General features: G+C 35.9%; 1 protein-coding gene across 1 annotated transcript in view; it reads right to left on the minus strand.

Moving 5' to 3' along the window:
• Positions 1–16,278, minus strand: part of LOC131969091 (copine-9-like) — a 187,009-nt gene that overhangs the window by 14,011 nt on the left and 156,720 nt on the right. The window contains exons 17-18 of the mRNA XM_059330229.1: positions 8,690–8,792; positions 6,036–6,093 (exon numbers count right to left, since the gene is read on the minus strand). Of these exons, the coding sequence (XP_059186212.1) occupies positions 6,036–6,093; positions 8,690–8,792 (161 nt within the window). The remainder of the gene's footprint in view (positions 1–6,035; positions 6,094–8,689; positions 8,793–16,278) is intronic.

The following is a 16,278-nucleotide window of genomic DNA, read 5'->3' on the forward strand; positions in this document are numbered from 1 at the left end:
GCAGACCTCAGGAAAACAGCAGCTGAATACATCTTGAGCGCCAAAATCACAAGAGGAGCATTTGATTTATCCTCTTTTGCAAGTGACGTGTCTGCTTTTGAAGCTTTTTAGGCATCACAGACGGTAAATCAGGCACACATCAAGAAGTTCTGTATGTTGAGTGACAGAGTGTGTAAAAAGTTTTGTGGGACCCTGATTGGCACTGATAGACGGTTCACAAAGTATGTAAGTAGTATCAAAGATGATTCATCAAACGCAGCAGTGAAGCTCTGTTCTTGTCACTTTAATTTCCCCAGGTCTTGCCAGGATCAAGGGAAGCGATCTCCTTTTTACACAGAACTCTGTGATCAAACTGGTGGCTGAGGAAGATAAATCTATAAATAAGTTCACCACACATGTACCTCCTTGTTCTCTAACTCCCTACACACCCTTCTGTTTCTCCCCCTGCCATGCCATGCTCATTTAGTTCCATCATCTACACTTGAATTTCTCTCTTTCTGTCACACACAAGTGCTGACCTTTGACCCTAGCCTTATCACACTGAATAATAGGTCCCAATGAGGGCTTTCTGTTTCCTCAGCTAGAATCATTTCTTGCATAACCTTCCTTCATCTGGTGATTTCTTTCAAATCATTTCGCCAATTAACTTTTAAAGAGTCATGCATGCATTCCAATAGTGTTCAGTTCTTTCTAGCCGACTGAACTAGACATCACATTATGAACTTGTCTCAGCACAGATCAAACTGTCTTGCTGGAGGATCCAAAGCTGCTTGTTCTTAGAGCATGTCTTTGAATAACTGAGTTCAGCCAACAGATCATACAATATAATAATCTTTTTTTTAAAGTACAATGTAATGTGACTTGAAATGCTGAAGGTTCTTAGATGTCATTGGGCATTAACCCTTTGATGCACAACATATAAACACCTTCTAATGCTCAACATGCATCAAAAATGACCCACATTAATTTCCCATGTTATTTCATGCTGGCTGTGTGTTAGAATATATATATATATTATTACAACAGATCATTATATCAATTTTTCCTTTCATATTTTATGAAGAAAAATAGTTTTTGTATTATTACATCAAGTTTACACACATGGGTCAAAAATGACCTTGTGCATTAGAAGCGTAGTGATACAAAAAGTGATACAAAAAGTGATACACTAAATGAACAATTTCAGTATATGTGTAACTTTGTTTGTCTTATTTTTAAGGTTTAACTTTAAAAGAGTTGTTAGAACCACCAGATTACATTGGAAAATCACATATTTTAACATTTGAGATTTATTAGAGCCACCAAATAATAATTTCCATTGGAAAAACACCAATTTAACAACATATGATAGTTCATATTTGTGTCTTCTTTGTCAGGTTTTAAATTGATGATTTGTGAATTGATGACAACATATAAACACCTTCTAATGCACAACATGGGTCAAAAATGACCTTGTGCATTGGAAGTGATAAATAAAAGGGATTTTATTCAAAATTGGTGAAATGAAAACAAAAAATTAGGATGTATGATGATCAAAAACAAGTTATTTGAGGAAAATACGCAATACTGAATGATGAAATTAATTTATTGCAAAGATATAGAATATAAAAAAAAAGTCGGTCACTTTAGACCATGTTATGCATCTATGGGTTAATCATCTCTTCGTTGAAATGAGTTGCAGCAATAAAAAGGTAAAATATAACATAGAAAAGCTGATTATTTAAAGCAACTAAAGGAACTTTTAACTGGTAACACTCTTAATTTGATGCCTCTTTATGACCTATGTATACTGTAAAAAATGTCTGTAGATTTTACGGTGAAAAACTGCTAAACCATGACAGTAAAAGACAGTAAAATGATAAATGGGTTAATTCAGCTTCAGTAACAATGAAACACCGAAAATGTATATATCAGCCCAAACAGTATTTTTTACATTTAAAAAAACAAAAACAAAACATTACTCGACTGTAAAATACACTGGCACCGTGTTTGTAGCAAAAATATACTGTAATATATATACAAGCCATCACTGTAATTTTTGCATTTATTTTTTGTAAAAATACTTTTTCTCACTGTTAAATGTACTAAAATCTTTAATTTATGCGTCATTTATAAAGTATTTTCTTGTAAATTATATGGCATTTTTTGACACAGCATTTTTTTGATGGAAAAACGTAAAAACATAATCTTAAAAAAAACTTCTTAATTGTGAAATCAAAAGTGCAAATATAATTTTAGCAAAATATTAGAAAAAGTTGCACCATATTTATGACGGTAAAGTTCTGGCAATCACAGCTGCTGTTTTTGTAAAAGGTTCTAATAGTAATGCACAAACACAGAGAAGTAACGACAATGTTGTTTTAAAAGTGTTTAACAGCTCTATTCAAAGATTTGTGTATTTTAGACTTAATATTATAAAGTAATGTTATATTTTAGTCTTTGTATTTTTTTTTATCTTACCGTAAAAACAACAGTTTTTTCTTTAACAGTGTAAGCAAACAAGACCATCAGCAAGAAGGTAGCTCTTCCAGTATAGTTGTTCTTAAAGCCAGTTCTCTTGACATGGTTGACAACATCAGACCACATCAGCAAGTTCTCCAGATCCTAATTTAGCCCATATTCCAGCTGGGACTGGCAGTGACCAGCCAACTGTGGACAGACCTAGATCAGCTTTGCTAACATGTTCGATCTGCAGTCAGAGCTCTGGTGCCAGGCGTCAGAGCTCCAGCAGCAGGTGAAAAGCTCTTGCGCTGGCAGCAGCGGCCTCTGTTTCAGCCAGCAATAGAGCTCCTTCAGCTTGCTGGAGGGAAGTGAGGCATGGAACAAGCAGAGCTGGGACTGAGTGGGGCACATTGTCAAACTCTGTTGCAGTAATATGAGAGGCTTTCTAATGACAGTCTGGTGCTCATGGAAACAATCCCTTTTGTCCACAGGGGCCACCAAACGTAACACAAAATTAAAGTCCCCTGCTCTGCCCTACAAAGTCTAACTGCTATGCAAAGGGTAAAACTGAGAAAAACTGCTTTAAACGTTTTTTACTTACTACTTTTACTTTAGCCAACCAAATTAGTTATAGGTAGGTTAGTAATATAAGACTTATTTCTACATGTATTGATGATGGAATTTTTATGCTCAAAAATCATGACAATTTATTTGACCTCTGACCCCCAAAAATGTAGATACTGCACTCTGGTTTTGCTGTACAAGGTTCTAATAGTAATGATAAACATTACTTTTTATCTTTAGGTGATTTTTATCTTTAGGTGATTACCTAATCACAATCTAGATATTAATTTCCTTTTCAAATGAATGTATACTTTCTATTATTCTTGTCTTCACATTCAACACAATGAAGAAATATAAGGCTACTCTGTATCACAGTGGATATTGTAGTTACTGCAATTTTTACATCATTATTTCTCTGAAATAAAGCAAAATTGAAATCTAAAACTTTGTCACAAGCTAAAACAGACAAAACGGAGTTAATTTTTAATTATAACTCAATTTCGACCAAAAATGTAGTTACTGCAGTCAAATTTTGTAGGGCAGTGTAGCTGCTTTACGTATTTTAAATCCAACATTGTTTAGATACATGTTTACCTGCTTGTAGTTGTCTTTCCCTGTCTCTGATACAATGAGACTGAAGTGTCCTATAGGTTGTAATTCATGATAGTAACTCTAACTATACAGTTATAGTTATCTCATATTAATGAGCATATCTACAATTGATCAGTATGCATTTCAATGCTTCTTCAAAGTTTGAATAATGTTTCTATGGAATGCAGTGGCTGAGTTAAAAATATACGCAGACTGAAATATATGCATCAACTTTAGTTACTTGTAATAAGTCATAACGAGTGCATATATGCTTGTGAATACCCAATAATTGGTCATCCTATTTAAAAATGTGAACCAGCAACCTGGTCTGCCACTTGACAGGCACTGACCCAGACTTTCTTGCAACACTAAAAAGGTGTGTCAGGCAAGACAGCCCAACAATGTCCTCCACAGAGGACATGTTGGTCAAATTACTTGAAGTGCTCTTTCCGCCAATAAACAATATGCCAAATTTAGGTTGGCAGTTCTCCTCCCCTGCTGAGCACAGCCAAAGCCAAGCCCTGCATTCCCTTCCTGAGTCGTTGATCAGATTCAGATAAACTTTAAACCAAGCAATGGCCGTAGGTGAACTTATATATAAAAACCCTTGTGACTCTCCATGTATTTAATGGATTAAACAATGCCAGGAATTGTATGCTGGCTGTGTGGTGATGTCAGAGGCTTATGTCATTTTCATATGTGTTGTTTTTTTTCAGTGACAATGTTTCCTTTTTCAATGTCAAATTTTATTTCTGATACCAAAACATATTGCAACTGCTCTAGCTCCATGGCTTTGTGTGACTTTTTTTTGTCATGTTATCATCAGCATTGATATCTATATGACTAACGTTGTCATGATTATATTGTTTACTAGAGCAGAAAGTTCTTTATAAATCTGGACTCCTCATTTTTTGGTCAAAGTGCACCAGATTGATGTACTTAACAGTGTTTAACTTTAAATTCTAGCAATTTTCTACATGCCCCCGGACCTCCAAAGAGGGTCTGAGGTCCACCAAACAATCGTCTCACAAAATCCGATAAGAAACACTATCTTTGGTGACTAACCAATCTACTTACCTCACCCACCAGGTATAGCACTGGTTGTTATTAGGGCCGGGACTTTAACGCGTTAATTAAGATGAATTAATTACACAAAAATTAACACATTAAAAAAAATCTACGCATTTTAATCATACTTATTTTTGCACCGTGGAACGTTTCTCACTGGATGAGTTTCAGGCGGACCGATTATACTGGAGCACCAACTAGCGTTCATGAGTTCAGACGACAACAAACCACAGTGAACATGAAGGAAGAAGCTGATGAGACGCTTTGGTTGGCCCCGTGGATGATGGGACATTTTGTTACAAAAAACCAACGGATGGAAGCGTCGATAAGAGCATGGTTGTGTTGCTATGCAACAAGGAATTCACATATCACCGCAGCACATCCAGCCTCAAGTATCACCTCAATGCAAAACATATAGCAGCTAGCGGCTAGTGTGGTAGCTAGCGTGGATTGTGTTTTACTTAAAAAAACAAAGTATTATAGTTTACAGAAGGTCTACCTACCTTTAGGCTACCTGAATTTATGAAATGTACTATATTTATAAATATGCTATTGCTACACTTAACGGCAAAAATTGCACTGTTCTGCTGGACTTGAACAAAAATAAACAATATTTTTGTTGCTTAAGCTTATGTATTCAGTCATTATTCAATGGTATACTAAAAATCCATGTGAAAAAAATTACTTCTCACTGTTCTCAGGTCAAATATTTATATGCGATTAAAATGCGATTAATTTCGATTAATTAATTACAAGGCCTCTAATTAATTAGATTAATTTTTTTAATCGAGTCCCGGCCCTAATATATATATATATAAACCCTCCATGTATTTAGTGAATTAAACAATGCCAGGAATTGTATGCTGGCTGTGTGGTGATGACAGATGCTTATGTCATTTTCATGTAATGTGTTGTTTTTTTCAGAGACAATATTTCCTTTTTCAATGTCATATTTTATTTTTGACACCAAAACATATTGTAACTGCTCTAGCTCCATGTCTTTGTGTGACTTTTTTTTGTCATGTTATCATCAGAATTGATATCTATATGACCAACGTTCTCATTATTATATTATTTACAAGAGCAGAATATCCTTTATAAATCTGGACTAGAGAGCTAGAGCTAGAACTCCAGCTTCCACACCAGCTCTCAGTTACTAAGTACTTAATACATTAAAGTCTATGCCCTTTCAGTCCCACTGTATTTTTTAACACAGCATGTGTACACAGCAACAATACCATTCATATCTCAAAATGCTCATTGTTGCACAATGAACGCCATGCGTGCCAGACACACACACAGACACACACAGACACACACAGACACACAGACACACACACACACACAAACACACACAAACACACACTTACCATCAAACTCAGCGGGGCCAACTCCTACAATGATGATAGACATGGCCAGGGAGGCTGCCTGTGGAGACAACACAGGAGGGGTGTGAGGCAGGCAACTGCTGGCCCACTCAAAAATCCTGTGTATATATTTTATATATTTTCATGCCTTCGCTGCAAAAAAGGTGTGTCTAAAAACAAGATAAAAACACTAAATTTGAGGGAGATGATCTTGCTGCATGGACAGATAATTTCACTTGACAAGATTTCTTAAATTAAGATTGTTAAATCTAGAAATAAGCATGTTGAACACAAGATAAATTTCTACTAAATATCTACTCTAACACTTCTAAATCTATTTTTTTTTATCTTGGTAAGAAACAAATAATTTGCAATAATTCGCTTGCAGCTTTAATTTATCTTGTTTTAATAGTTATTTCTTATTTTTAGCGTACACCATGCTTATTTCTAGATTTAATAATCTTAATTTAAGAAATCTTGCCAAGTGAAATTATCTGTCTATGCAGCAAGATCATTTCCCTCAGATTTCGTGTTATTATTTTATTTTTAGACACCCCTTTTTTGCAGTGTTCACACTGGTTCTTTATTTGTCCAGAGTTCAGTTGTCCCTCCTCATTCTGACTGCACTGTATGTTTCACCTGTATGAATATAGATTACTGTTTTTGCTGCTGTTGTGCTGTTTTGTACAGAAATTAACCTTGAAGCAAACATAGTGCTGAGATATGTTGCTCACTTTCTGTTCTATTTGTAATTAAAAGCTGTAGTAACTGATTAGTACATGATTTAGCTCCTTGGGCCACCAGATAAAACTGTAATCAAACACTGACATTATCCTCTTATCAAGTTTTTAACTAACAGTTATTTCTGACCACCAGATGAATTTTTGCTGCCAAATGTCCCACTGTGTTCACCAGCTAGTTTCTGACTGTGTCTGTCTCGTTGCTGATGAGAAGGCAGTGGACAGTGGATTTATCAGAGCTTTTTTCACTGAAAACTGCTGCTGCTCCTGCTGGAAATGGTGCAGACAGCTGGAGAGCTGAACCGCACAATGAGTGATTTTGTCACTACGTGCATCCTTTTTGATATTACACGTTTGAATCATAGTTTAAAACTAGTGGTTGAAATTCAGGATGACAATAGATTATAAAAATTTTTGCCATGTGTGACTTATATTCAGAGTTTGGTGAGTTTTGGGGTATGTTCAGGCAGTGAAAAATGTGATAATTTGGGATCAAGAATAATACAAATAATAATAATAATAAATAACCAACAGAAAAACAATAGGGACCTCACTTGTTCCTGTTCGGGCCCTAAAAATAATTGATCGTTGCAGCCTTATTTTTATGTGCTACTTGTCTGCAATAAAAAAGCTATACACGACTTTTTCACATCATATTTTGGACTGTATTCCAAACTATAATTAAAATTGAAAACATAGAACAAATTCTATCAAAAGTAAAGTGTATTATCCTCTCTTCAAATGCATTCTTTCAGGTCAAGTAATGTAAACTTTAAAAATATAAATCCAAATACTTACATGTTTTATGCGAACTACCTCTCATAATTTCATTTTTCACTCGCTTTCAACAAACACCAGACTCCTCATGGCTTCATGACTCTGAAGACTGAATCTTTTTCTGAGTCTTAAATTATGTCTCCATTGTTCATTTTCCAGGATTTATGGGGACTACCACAAGATCAGATCGGTTAAATCCCCTCCTAATGAGTCTTGTCATTTTCTTTTTACATTTCATGGACTGGAGCCTCAGGGATGTATGATGTCTACCACCAGATCTCAGTGAGAGGTAACAGTAGGAATTAGAATTTAAAACCTAAAATGTAATATTCCCCCGTTATATCAAACATGTACTCATTGCCATACAAAAATGTAGTTTTACATAAATCTCTGGTGCATGTCCTGAGCTGGTGGAATCAAGGTTATTAAACTTAACGAAAACTAACGAAATAACGAAAACTAGAATTGAAAAAACATTTTCTTTGACTGAAATAAAAATAAAAACAAGAGTTTAAAAAAAAAAAACATAATTAGCTGAAACTGTATTTTGTGGTAACAAAACTAACAAAAAATAACAAATTATGGTAAAATTGTCCTTCGTTTTTGTCTTTGTCAACTTTTTTCATACGTAAACCTTTTTGGTTGATATGAAATCTATTTCATCGATCTGGTTTTATGACTCAATAAACTTATTGGGGCTGAGATGGATCAGACAAAGGAAATAAAGGAAACATTTATTGTGACTTTTTTTTAAATCTGGCACCCAACAAATACCACATTTCCAAAAAAAAACTAAAACTAAAACTAATAAAAACTAAAGTAAAACTAAGCATTTCCCAAAAATAAAAACTAATTAAAACTAGCAACCACACTCTAAAAACTAATTAAAATGAACTGAATTTGAAAACAAAAATTGACAATGAAATTAAAAATAAAACTAATGAAAAATCTCAAACTATTATAACCTTGGGTGGAATGGCAAAAAATAATATTATGCACTGCTTTGATCTTGTCTCTGATATTTTGTCATCCATTTCAATAAAGATTTAGTTTCCTTGAATGGACATTGTTTAGAGTTGAATGATGTGGTGTCTTTACATACAGTCACTCTGTTTTGTTGGCAGTGTTGTGTCCACTCACGTTGACCACAGCCTCTTTGGTCTGAGCCATGTCTGAGATGACGCCATCTGTGATCATCAGCAGCACAAAATACTGGGAGCCGTCAGTCACTTCTGCAGCACACCTACCATAACACACACACACACACACACAGAAGTTAGATGACTAATATCTTTGTGTAGACATACTACAGAGTCAACCTGGTCTTACAGGAATCCGTGAAATAGCCACGGATTTGCTTAACTCAAAATCCATGGAATAGCCACGGAATCACTCAAATTTCCGTGAAACTGACACGGATATCAATATTTCATAGAAGTTGAAGGATTTTGAAGTTCTTTGCACAGAAGAGGTTGGCAGCATTCACTCTTGTGTTACAATAAATAGACAGCATGTATATTCCAAAAAGCATTTATTCCAAAAAGAAAAACAAAAAAACAAACATAATATCTAACATCTACCAGTGATTAAATACATATGTATGTGTGTGTGTGTGTGTGTGTGTGTGTGTGTGTGTGTGTGTGTGTATGTGTGTGAGAGAGGGGTGAACAAAGGCATGTATCTATGTGAAGCATAACTGACATTAATTTTCCCAATAACCTGACTACAAAGATATCACAATGAATGAATGAATGAATGAATGAATGATACTGGCTTGTACAATGATATACCCTCAAAACATTTCACATCATATTTTTCTGAGAAATTTGATTTAGTGTGTGCTTGTTATCATCAATTTAGATAGGTTAATCATGGTATGATTTTGCTGTAACGATCTGGATAAAGAGTTGAGGTCAAAGACAAACTCGACCCCCTGCAGTTTGCACACAAACAACACTTGGGAGTGAACGATGCTGTCCTCTACATGCTTCACCGTGCCCTTGCTCATCTGGAGAAAACTGGTGCTGATGTGAGAATCATGTTTTTTCAACACCATCCAACCCAACAAACTCAAAAACAAGCTCAGAGATGGGAGTGGATCTTTCCTTTATCTCCTGGATCACAGATCACCTGACAGGAAGACCACAGTATGTCAGGTTAGGGAACTGTGTTTCTGGGACATTAATGAGCAACATAGGGGCTCCACAAGGCACTGTTCTGGCTCCATTCCTGTTCACACTGTACACAGGGGACTTCAACTACAACTCTGAGTCCTGCCACATCCAGAAGTACTCTGACGACACTGCTATTGTGGCGTGTATCAGGAATGGAAAGTAATCTGAATATAGGGATCTGATAAAAGCCTTCAGGGACTGGAGTCAGAAGAACTATCTCCTACTGAACACCTCAAAGACTAAGGAAATGATCAGAGATTTCCACAGGTTCAAGCCCCCTCTTCAGCCAGTGAACACCTGTGGGGTGGACATGGAGATGGGGCTAAGTATCTAGGTGTATACCTGGATAATAAGTTGGACTGGTCCCTAAACACAGACGCTCTCTACAAAAAGGGGCAGAGCTCCTCTTTTTCTTCTTGAAGCTCAGATCTCTGGACATGTGTAGTAAGATGCTGCAGATGTTTTATCAGTCTGTGGTGGTAGTGTGTTGTTTTATGCTGCAGTCTGCTGGGGAGGCAGCATCACACACAGAGATGAAGGCGGTTGGACAGACTGGTCTAAAGAGCTGGTTCTGTGGTTGGAGCCAGGTTGGACACACTGGAGGAGGTGGTGGAGAGATGACCTGTCAACATGTTCCAGGCCATCCTGAAATACCCAGATCATCTGCTACACAAAACCTTTATGGACCAAAAAAACAGCAGTGGACGGCTCCTCTCTCTCTGTTGCAGGACGGAGAGATTCAAAAGATCCTTCTCTCCTACAGCCATCAGGCTGTCTCATTCTAACAGAGATTCTACCAGACTAACTGAATTTACCCTCAGGGATGAATAACGTAATTTTGATTTGGATTTTGGTATGATTTTGCTGTAACGATCTGGATAAATGATAACTGAATTATCGACCAGATGTTGAGTGCTTTGCGTCAGCTCCTCTGTTGTTCAGGCTGTGCTTGATCTTCCAGTGCTGACGTCAGTCTGAACACAACGTTATGTGAAGGTATGTTTAAGAGAAACTCTTTTTCTTGTTTAAATCATCCTAAGTGAATTTGTTCCCTCCAGGATGCTACTTGCTGATTCACACATAAAATCAAAGGGCTCCACATCATCATCTGAGCTTTTGAATGAAATGTACGTCACACTCTGGTAATTGTACAACCATCACATGCTAAGATGGTTTTCTGCAGGTTGTTCAGTATGTGGATTTAATGTTAAGCTGGTTTACACAGAAGACAGGATGTAGAGTCCTGGCCAACACATGCTTTTCATAATATTGTCCACATAAAACAGTGTTGTATAATAGAGTATTTTTGTTCTACACTGGCTGGTGTGTGTGTGTGTGTGTGTGTGTGTGTGTGTGTGTGTGTGTGTGTGTGTGTGTGTGTGTGTGTGTGTGTGTGTGTGTGTGTGTGTGTGTGTGTTACTGGTAATGCTAGCATCACAGCAGGGAGAGGGAAGACATGCTGCCTGACTCACTGTTTGATTGGCTCACACTCTCAGTCTGGCCTGAGGCTGAGAGCAGGCAAAATGGCAAACTGTCTCTCTCTGCCTGCCTTCCTGTCTGCTGTCTGTCCTCCTGTCTGTCTCACGCATTTCCTTTTTTTTTCTCCAGTATTTTTGAAAAACAGGAAAATATAGATACAATTATAAAACTAGGCTGAATTTACATGGCTGATAAAAAATAACACAAAAAACCTGTAACTTTGAATTTGACTGAATTTCCCTCCTCTTTTTTTGAGTTGCAGACATAGAACAATATTTTTAAACTTTCCATAATAATTTTATACTCTTGCTTAAATAGTTCTACTTGTAATAGCCTACTTGTTAGTGTATACTTGTGCATGTTTATTATTATTATCATTGTAAAAATCTTCAATTCAACCAGGCGGCAACCTCCGGGTCTGAGCAGGGAGGCAAACCAGGAAGTGCCTTAAGCTGCATTCTAAAAGTTTGGCTGCTACTTCATATGATCTCAAAGTAGCATATAAAATGTAAAATGTCTTGTTCAGTGTTTGGTTGGACTAATAGACACTCCAAGGAGTCGCTGCTCAGTTTTCTGAGGTAAGAAAGATACATTTTGTTTTTGTTTTTTGCTAGTCAAAACTAACATCCCAGTTAATGCTCCAGTTAATGCTAACATGAATTAGCAGTGACTTCTCTCAGTCAGGTTGAGGTGTAGAGAGGCTGTAGTCAGTGATCAGATCCCTCTCACTCCTCCACAGTCCAGATATGGTCTGCTCCCCGTATCGGAAACAAGATGGCGACGAGTATAACGCTGAACTCGAGGCTTCCAACGGGCCACAAACCAATGAGTGACGTCACAGTGACTACGTCCATTATTTATACAGTCTATGGTCGAGTGTGATTCACTGCTCAGCTCCATGCTGCATCTCTATTTTATAAGTGACTTTCTAACTCTTCCTATGACTTTCCTAGAATATGTTTTAATTCCTCTGGTTGTGTGGAAATGTGATGTTTTCGCATAAATGCATAAACAAAGGCATTAACATGTCTTCCAGGTAAAACTGTAAACAATCAGACTAATGTGGGCTGTTAGGAGTTTAGTATGACTCCTAGCAGGTGATTGGATGAATCATCTGTCTGTCACCGTCACACACTGTCTGTGCTGAAACCAGTCGGGAGAGGAACAAAAACCTTCAGTTCTCAGCTCTTCTTTTAATGAATAAATACTCTCCACTTCTGATAGAAATGATGTTATTGCAGCATCTGCGCTAACCTCTTCAGGAGCTGCCATTGTTGTTTTGAACGGACAGAAGCAAGGTTATTATAGTTCACGAAAACTAACGAAATAACGAAAACTAGAATTGAAAAAACATTTTCCTTAAATAAAATAAAAATAAGTATGAGAGTTTAAAAATAAAATAAAAAGATAACTAACTGAAACTGTATTGTGTGGTTACAAAACTAACTAAAACTAACTAAAATTATAATAAAAATGTTCTTCATTTTCATCTTTGTCAACTTATTTTTATACATAATCCAGTGTTTCTATTTTTCCACGGCGCGCGTGTGTATTCCTGCTTTGTGGGGTTCAAGGAGAGGCGCGAGTGAAATTACCGTAATGATACCATGTTGGCTGTAAAGAGCAGCTAGCGTAAAACGTTTAGTTACTATGGTAATCTGAAGTGTGCTTAGCTTGATAAACCAAAGGGAAAAAAAGCCAAAATTTATCATGACCTCTTTAAATCTCACACCAAACACACAGACAATGACAAAAAACTAAAACTAACACTAAAACTAATAAAAACTAAACTAAAACTAGCAAACTCACTCTAAAAAATGAATTAAAACTAACTGAATTTGAAAACAACAATCCACAACGAAATTAAAACAGAACAGCAGCTCCCTGTGTCATCACAGTAGCTCCTCACAGGAAGCTGACTGGCTGCATCGCTGGTTGTGGGACTCAACAAATTACTTGGAGCCTGTCTAGATGGATTCCTGATGTTGTTATCCTGCAATTCTGGCATGATCTCATGACATTCTAAAAATCTGGCGGCAGTTCAAGGTAAAATTTGAGGTGTAGTTTATGGAAAAAAGTTTTGTGGTCCATAAATACTTTTTTACATTTTTATTGGTAGGATTTGGATTCACAGACTTCAAAGACATCATAGCTGAACTAAAAGGCAACCCTGGACTTTACTGGACAGTGATAAAAAAAATGCAGACTCTTTGATCCAGGTGTGTCTAGTGTAGGCTGGATATGTGCTTCCATAACAACATTATTTTCATAGGTTGTCAAAAACAGTCCAGCTTTTTGCCCCAAAAACACAACATGGCATCAGTCTGACTGAAGTAACTACATTTTTGGTCAAAATTGAGTTATAACTAAAAATGAATCCTTTGATGTCTGTTTTATCTTGAGACAAAGTTTTAGATTTCAATTTGCTTTATTTCAGAGAAAAAATTATACAAAAACCACAAAATCCAACTCCAAACCAAGCAGTAATTGCACTTACCACCGTCTGCTTTGGATATATATACTAATTTAAACATAAAAATAATAGAAACTATAAGTTTATTTGAAAGGGAAATTATTATCTAGATAGTGATGAAGTAAAAAAGTGAGATGGAATTATATTAAGACCAAAATATAACATTTCTTTATAATATTAAGTCTAAAATACGCACATCTTTTAATAGAGTTTACTTATACTTTACGTACACTTTTAAATACACTGATAACAAAATCAATTAAGAAATGTTTATTCACTGAAAACAAAATATAAAAGCTGAAAGAAGACAACAACATTGTAGTTACTGCACTCTTTTTCTGCATTACTATTAGAATGCAGCAATGCAGTAACTATGTTTTTGGGGTCAAAGGTCAAATAAATCATCATGATTTTTGAGCATAAAAATTACTTATCTACATATAACCCATTTGGCAGGCCAGTTAAAAACGTTACAAAACTTTAAAGCAGTTTTTCTCAGTTTTACCTTTTGTGTAGTTACTGCTTTTAGACTTTGTAGGGCAGAATACATTAGAGCATGCAGACAAAAGTTGTACCAAAAAATCAGTAAAGACAATACAATGTGTAAACACGCACTACTGTTTGGACAGAAGCAGTGTTTTTCTATTGACTGTGATAATATGATCCTTGTTGAGTGTATATTTATGTAAGGATTATACCATGCGTCTTCCTCCTCCTCTCTACTTGTCTTTATCCCTACTCTAAAGCTCCCACGTGGATGACAACAAGCAAGAATAAGTGGATGAAGAGGAGGGGCCGTGTGAGGAGCAGTCACAGGACTAAGGAAGAAGAGAAGGATGTAGAGTTTAGTTAAGAAGGAAATGAAGAAGAAGAAAAGCCAGAGTAGAAGCAGGGAGACAAGAAGAAAGAGGAGCCCACCAGGGCTCTGTAGGTGATCTAAAGGGGTTGGCATATTTTGCAGAGCAGGGAATCATTAACCTTTACAGTGACACTGACATGCTCTATGGGGAGCACCCTGAGTGCTTTTCTACCTGAAACCCTGTTCTCCCCAAAACACTGACATTGAGAAGGCTTTACGCTGGAAACACCAATGTTTGTGACAATCTGTGCTGAAAGGGGTCATGTAGAAGTCATCTTCTAGTCTTATGTACATCTATGTACAGTAACTCTGTTTATTATACACTGTAAAAAAATGTCTAGATTTTTACAGTGAAAAACTGCTAAACCATGACAGTAAAAGACCGTAAAATGATAAATGAGTTAATTCAGTTTCAGTAAGAATGAAACACCGTAAATGTATATATCAGCCAAAACAGTATTTTTTTTTTTTACAGTTTTAAAAAAACAACAACATTTATCCACTGTAAAATACACTGGCGTTGTTTGGATCAATTTTTTGTAAAAAAATACTTTTTTTCACTGTTAAATGTACTAAACACCATATCTGGCAAAAATATACTGTAATATTTAATGGTAAAATCTTTAATTTATGCAGCATTTATAAAGTCTTTTCTTGTCAATTATATGGCAGAACAGCGTCTCTTTTAATAGAAAAACTTTTTATTTATATGGTTAAAAAATTGAGAAAAAAATGGCAATTTTAAACGTGAAATCAACAGTGCTAATATAATTTTTAATTTATAATTTATAAATTTTATAATTTTACCGTAATATTAAAAAAAGTTCTGCCGTATCTTAAATGATGGATATACCCCCGAGGAATAGACCTTAATGACACATCATAACATAACAACATAAATCTCCTCAAATGTTTAATAGTAGTGGACATAGCCACTATGACCTCACCCATTGGTTTAAAGACAATGTTAGAAAGAGGCTTTGACCAAAAAGCTGCAATTAAGTTTGATGAAAGCAATAATATTGTGTAAGGGTAAATGATGTTCTAAGACACAAATGCACAGTGTACTGTTGTGGCAACCTGTCAGTCATAAGGTGGCATATCCTGATATATTGTCTTGTTTTACAAAATAAAAATCATGCTGTATTGAACAATTGAGACCATAAAATTATTTTGATAATGTTTACTGAGATAATAAATCAAATGAGAAGTAGGGTCATATTCATATACTTCCTCAGTTTGTGCTTTGTTTTTAATGGGATAGGTGGGGTGGAGGGTTGAGGATGGGCGGAGGGTGTCTGCTTGTTTCTGTGTTTTGTTATTATTATTATTATTATTATTATTATGACTTTCTCCTTTTTTTATGTAAGGCACTTTGTGTTGCATCTCTCTTGTATGAAAAGTGTTGTACAAATAAAGCCTGATTGATTGATTGATTGATTGATTGATTGATTGATTGATTGATTGATTGATTGATTGATTGATTGATTGATTGATTGATTGATTGATTGATTGATTGATTGATTGATTGATTGATTGGTTGATATTCCTTATAAATTACATTCAAACTGACTGAAGAATGCAGGTTTAAGGCTTCACTTGTCAGGTTTTACTTTTCAGGTGCAGATTGCTTCTTGGTAAAACCATCCCTGGCCAGTTGTGGCTTCTCATTATTGCACAGGAAGTTTGAACTGACTGTCTGTTATGGACTCCCTAAGCCAGTTATTATGAGCTGTGTGGTTCA

This window comes from Centropristis striata, chromosome 3 (assembly GCF_030273125.1).
Source record: "Centropristis striata isolate RG_2023a ecotype Rhode Island chromosome 3, C.striata_1.0, whole genome shotgun sequence".
NCBI lineage: Eukaryota > Metazoa > Chordata > Actinopteri > Perciformes > Serranidae > Centropristis > Centropristis striata.